The sequence below is a fragment of the Vombatus ursinus genome, unplaced genomic scaffold (assembly GCF_900497805.2).
Source record: "Vombatus ursinus unplaced genomic scaffold, bare-nosed wombat genome assembly UNPS02014832.1, whole genome shotgun sequence".
NCBI classification, from domain to species: Eukaryota; Metazoa; Chordata; class Mammalia; order Diprotodontia; family Vombatidae; genus Vombatus; species Vombatus ursinus.
In genome coordinates this window covers 59,418,574-59,424,943 of record NW_020954610.1, presented here as the reverse complement: position 1 = coordinate 59,424,943, position 6,370 = coordinate 59,418,574, and the positions used below count along the sequence as shown (strand labels likewise).

The following is a 6,370-nucleotide window of genomic DNA, read 5'->3' as shown; positions in this document are numbered from 1 at the left end:
CAAACAGTATTTGCTGGAGTTTCCGCAGGTCAGCTTAAAAACTTCGGCTTTGGCCCTTCCGTCTACATTCACATACAAGGTGAAAAGTGCCGAAGCACCCTCTGCTGGTCTTCGCAAGCAGAGTTGGGGCACTGGCAAGCGGAGGGAATCATTGGTGCAACGTGAGGGGGACTTTTTATTGGGGGGTAAATGGAAGGGTTACATTTATTTAATATATATTCCCATTCTCAAAGGGAGTATGATAACATAAAATTACAAAGAATGTCAATGTGTTATAACTAAAGAAGGAAGGTAGGGTAAGGGACAGGTTGAGGAAAGATTGTTTGCTTATCCCCTTCACGTTTTAGTGCCTTTAGTATAGTCCGGAGAGAATGTCAACAGTCTGGCCGAACCCGGTGGTGGGGATTTCTGGGACGTGTAGTTCCAAGGGGGAGATTTCCGCGTCGTGAGTCGGCTCACTCAGCAGCGAGAAAACTTTCTTTCCCATAGGTCTCTGGGACAGGGAGCAGAAGGGGAGAGGGCAGTGGCGTAGTGACCAGCCGTCGCGATGGGGGTGGGGAGAAGGGGGCCGAGCCGCCGCCGCTGTCGCCGCAGTCGCAGTGGGTGTTTGTGTTTGGGGCCGGGCAGCTCGGACCACAGCCGGATTATGTCCGTGTGAGGATCTCCCGGCACCCCTCGGCCGTCCGGAGCCTTTGCCAGCCCTCCCTCCATTCCTGGCGCCATGGGGTCCATCCTAAGCCGCCGGATCGCCGGGGTGGAGGACATCGACATCCAGGCGAACTCGGCCTATCGGTACCCTCCCAAGTCCGGTGAGAAGCTAGCTCTTCCTCCCCGAGCCCCGGCGGGCCCGCGGCAGAGCCTCTTTGTCAGTCTCTCCTCGTGCTCCCCACCCCACCCGCAGAAGTAGCCTTTTCTGGTCGGGCTGTGCCCTCTGTCCCCTCCGCCACGAATCCCTGCTCCTGTCCCCCTCCCCCCCACCTGGGGGTGGGGGCCCGTCCCGTCCCGTCCGGTCCCGTCCCGGGGACAGATGCTTCCTTGTCCAGGAATCTGGATGCTTGCATCTCGGGCAGGCTCCTCCGTGCAGCCATCGTGGGGCAACTTCTACCCCCACGGTCCCCAGACATGCGACGCTTCCAGGGTTTTGGCACTGAACCGGGAATAAGAAACCCACTGATTGAGGCAGAACCCAAATATTAATCTTCTGCCTAGACTGGAGCCAAGACAGAGAGAGGCTGTCCCTTCCCCCCCCCTTTTGTCCCCTTTAAATAAATAAAGCCCCAGTTTGAAACATATTTCTAAAAGCTATTTAAGTTGGCACCAAGCTAGAAGGCAGAGGTATTATTTGAACCAAATCTAGGTTTTGTTTTATGATTGGGTTTCCTGATTTCATGCCCAAGAATTAGGAGCACTGGGGTTCACCTTCTCTAATCCTTGAGGAATCACAGGATCATAAATTTTTGACTTGGAAGGGACCTATCAGCTGTAACCTTCTACTGATAGGGAAAGTGAAGTCCATAGGAGTTGAGTGACTTCTTACTCAAGGTCACACAGATAGTATGTGGGAGTCAGAATTCAAGGTCCTCCCATTATTAAGCCAGTGTTGTTTTTTTGTTGTTGTTGTTTTCAATTAGTAGGTGACTTTATCTAATCTCTGCCACCTCAATGAAGACTTCTTTGAGGTTATTATTGGTGCATCATATCTATTTGACCTTCTGCTTGGGACCATTACTTCTTGTGCCTCCTTGAAATCCTACTGGAGCCAGTATAGATGTCACTTTTCCCTCCATCCTACCACTTAATTTCCCATAAGCCTAGGCCTGAAGCCTTACCCATCTTCCCCGTCAGTCAATTTGCCATTGAGCCCAAAGTATTTTTCATCTTGCTCATATCTCTTCAATCTGCCATTTTGGGGTTTCCCCCACTGCAGCCAACTTCCTTCTGTTGGAATGCCAAGTTCGCAAAATTTGGGCATTGTTTCCTGATTTTTTTCAAATTTGCTAGGGCTCACAAAAGTAGGGATGGGGGTGAGTGGGCCTGTTCTCACAGCCACTGACAAAAACTAGTTGGTAATAGAACAAGGATGTACTGTTGTGAGGGGCCCTTCTTCCTTTGGGAAGAATATGTTTGACTATAAGAGAAAGAAAGGAGGCCATGGGGGGCCATGGAGGAACTCAGATCAGGTGCCCCAAATCTTCCCTGCTTTAAATATTCTTTGAGCAGATTCTGATTTGGGGGGATAGTAGAAGGGACATGTTTGGGAGAAAAAGGCACTCAGGAACTGTTTGTAGGGGAGGGGCTGGAGATGTGGGGAAACAACATATTGTTATGATCTTCAGGCACAGGGAGAATATTGACTTCTAGGCACCTGGTTATTGACTAATGAAATTAATTGGACATGATCTTACCGCCCTTGTGTCCCTAGGTAGTGGTGCTGAAGGATAGTGTATATGTCCTTGTACTTTATACTCTCTTACCACACAAAGTACCAGAGAAACAACTGAAAGTTAAAACTGCCCTTTTACTAGCCTTAGGCTGTGTAGGATTAACATTGCAACTGATCAAAAGTTTTCTAATATCAGACAGGATATGATGCTTCTTGCTACAGAATAGGTCATTGTTTAAGAGAAAATTAATTTATCTCAAAATTCTAAGGTGGAAGAAAAGTGGTTTTTGACTGTTGTTCCTTCACACTGGGCAAAGTCAAAGAAGTCCCTATTTTTTGTAACCTCTGGGACCAGATGTTTTTTGCATGGTCAGATAATCAGCTCTTCCACATATAGTATAAGTGATTTTAAGTATTCAGAATGATCATTCCTCTTTTGGGGTCTTCGAATCTCAAGATTCATGCTGTCTTTTCAAATAATTTTCTCTATTGATCTGTTTCTTGTCACAGAGAGTTTCTGTGACTGTTCCGCTTCCCAGATCTTTTGTCTCTTATGTGGGTCTCGTAGCTCCTATCATGAAGAGTTGGATGGATGGATGGATAGATAGATAGATAGAACAGTCATTCATTATGTGCCAGGAACTGCCCTAAGCATTGGAGATTTAGATGCAAGCAGGAAAGACAATCTTTGCCTTCAAGGAACTTTTATTCTACTGGGTAAAGATAACACATAAATGGGAGCTAGAAAGTAAGAGATACATACACTAGTAGGGAGATGACTAAGAAGTGTTGTGGAGGCCTGGTTCCTGCAAGGTAAGGCAAAAGCTCACCTTTCAGAACTAGAGGAGTCAGGAGGGGAGTCCAAGGTTGTAGTGGGGTTAGGATGAGAATGATGACTGGAGCATAGGCAGCATGATGAGGAATTGTCTGAGAAGTGGGTATTAGGATTTTTCTAAGTTCTACAAGAGAATTTTCAGTAGCTACAAACCTGAATTGGATGAATGATACAGTAATTGAATATGGCCAATCCAGAACCCTTTTAGGACTCTTTTCTTCAGATATCCTCAGTTTCCCTCTGTCTATCCTTGGGGTTAAGAAATCACCTGAGTCTTGGCTGACCCCTCTTTCAACATCATAAACAAGTACTAAAAACTTAATTTGCCAGTTCAAATTTTTCCCTGCCTACTCTTGAAGATTTGAGATGGCCAAAACATTAAAATCAATACTCTCTGTCACTCCTTTGGTGTAAAGTGACTATTTGCCTTATGCTAGGGGGTGAGTGGCAGGGTCTGTCCATGGGACATTTGTCTGGAGATCTGACACAAAGTGATACCTTTTCTTCCTTCCTGAATATTGAGAGGGAGTAATATTGGCCTGAAATTTTGGGAATCTGCCTGGCCTGTTTTGTGAAATTCCTCAAAATAGCTACTTGGCATGTTTCTTATGAAGTATTTGTGACCACACTTTAGTCGGGGCCATGGTACTAAAGATGTGTGTGTGTACACACACACACACACACACACACAGAGATACATACCTACATATATACATACACATACATAGATACACACGTACATACATACATATATAATTTTATATATGATAAATATGTAATATAACATAAATAAAAAACCCTCTTTTGCTTGAAACTGTATTCAAAGTGGTCCTAGGGGAAGATAGGTGTTTTAGTGGAAACATGTAATGTGGTGTGCTCAGTTTAAAAAAACAAACAAAAAGACTGCATTACACTTTTCAAAATGCTTTCTTTGGTTATATTATCCCATTAAATCCTCACAGCATTCTTGTATGATAGGTAAGGCAGATGTTGTTGTTCTATTGGAAAGAGAAAACTAAGGCTCAGATGAAGTGATTTGTCTGTGGTCATACAGCTAGTGGTAGGGCCAGTGTATGTTCTTCTGTTCAATAGACATTACCTCCTTCGTAGTTATTTTGATGCCTGAACAAGCTGTGACTTGTTGAGGTTCTTGAATTTAAAATGATGTTTAGTCTTAGATGGTTTTATATAGTAGTGGAAGGTTATAGACTTTATATACATGACTTTAGACTCTGAGCCCATTATGTTTTTATTGCTAGTTTCTTATAGTAAAACATCTCTCTGAATTCCTCATATAATTTACTTTCTTGTAAGTATGCATGCGAGTTGTTCTTAGGTGATTTGAAAAACCTATAGAATATTTTCTGGAAGGAATAGAGAAAGATGTTTTAGGTTGATCGTGAAACAACTTGAGTGTTGAAAGGTTTCTATTTCTTATGGTTTGTTGAGCTTTTCAACATTACTTAAGTTTTACAAACCCTAAAATGTTACCAGCTCAAGCCAGACTGTTTTAAGCTTTTGGGGTTAGGAGCAGGATTATTTGTTAAGCACAATGTGTACTTACCCAACTCTGAATTTTTCTTGATCAGTAATCTGTCAACAAGCATTTATTTGTCAGGCACTGCTAGACACTAAGAATACAAATACAAAAAAATGAAAAAATCCTTACTCTCAAGGAGCTTACATTCTAATGAAAGCCACAACAAGTACATGTATAAAAGGTGTAAAAGAAAGAAATTCAGAGTAGTTGAGTATAAGGTGGTTTGGGAGAAAGAATATTAGCAACTGGGGAGATCAAGAAAAGCTTTGTGTAGAAGTTGATGTTTGAGCTGCATCTTGAAATTGAGGGATTCCAAGTGGCAAAAGTGAATAGGGAGTGCATCCAGGGATGTAAAGGTATGAAGATGGGAGATGGAGTGTCCTGTGTGAAGAAAGAGAGAAGGCCAGTTTGCTTGGACAAGAGAGTGCAGGAGGTGAGTATTATTTAATTAGTCTGGAAAGGCAGGTTCACGTCAGGTTGTGAAGGGCTTTAAAAGCTAACAGTTTATGTTATCCTAGAGGAAACAGGGATCCATTAGAGTTTATTGAATGGAGGAGTGACAAGGTCAGATCTATACTCGAGGAAAATCACTTTGGCAGAGGTGTGGAGAATAGACTGGAATGAGGAGAAACCTTAAAACAGTGAAGGAAATTGAGGCCATTGAAATGATATTGAAGGACTTTAGAGTAGAAAGAGGGAAGTGTAGAGGGGGTGTGTGTGTGTGTGTTTTGGATGTTGAGGGGAAGAAGGTGTAGAAGAAAAACAGGGTTGTTTTTTTTTAACTGTTTGAAAACCTTTTAAACCTTACTTTTTTGTATTCTTGCATGTTTAGACCTTTTTCCATTTTACTGGGGGTCAGCTGCATTTAGTAAGGGCCTTCTATGTGCTGAGCAACATGTTATATGCAAAAGAATTGCAAAAGAAAGAAAAGATAAGATCTTGCCTCTCAGGGAGTCTCTTTCCCTTCTTCCTAGTTCTCATTTTAGAGATATTTTAGGGACAGTTTCTATTAGAATCATATCCATTTTCCCTTTCCCTCTCTCTCTTTTTTAATGGCAAAAAAAAAAGCAGTAGCAGAGTGAAATGAACAAGGAAGGTAGAAATTTTGCTTTGTTGGGCCAAGAAACAGAAAGAGAAAGAACAGAAAGAAACAGAAGCTGGTCAGAGCTGGGACTAGGGATTTTCACATTTGGGGCAAGCAGCATAGAAGCTGCCTTCAGGTGGGCATCACCCTGTTGGAGACAGGCAGCCTGCAACCCGTGGGTAGAAGCAACATCATGAGGGCATAGTTAAGCCACATCACAGGGTGAGTAGGCATGAAAGAAGATCTGGTAGCTTTCAATTTTGACAAATTATTCCTGCTAAATTAGTGCTAAAATCATCTGCTTCACACTTGGGACAGAAGAAGTCTAATTTCTGGGGTTTGGGGATAGAGAAGGAACCCCAAAAGCAAATGAATCCTTTTGTTGAGATGGCTTGAACCCTTATAGTATTATGACAGAATGTTATGTATTGTGGCCTCTTCTCAATCTTTGTCATTCTTGACTTTTCTGCCACATTTGGCACTATTGGTCACCTCTAGATACTCTCTTTCTTTCTGGGTTTTCAGGAC

At 42.8% G+C, this 6,370-nt stretch overlaps 1 protein-coding gene across 4 annotated transcripts in view; it reads left to right on the top strand.

The window, feature by feature from the left end:
• The first annotated feature begins 561 nt into the window (after positions 1-561).
• MGRN1 (mahogunin ring finger 1) overlaps positions 562-6,370 on the top strand; it is a 107,925-nt gene continuing 102,116 nt past the window's right edge. For all 4 annotated transcript variants that reach the window (XM_027839200.1, XM_027839198.1, XM_027839202.1 and 1 more), the window contains exon 1: positions 562-809. In XM_027839200.1, the coding sequence (XP_027695001.1) occupies positions 722-809 (88 nt within the window). In that variant the 5' untranslated portion in view covers positions 562-721. The remainder of the gene's footprint in view (positions 810-6,370) is intronic.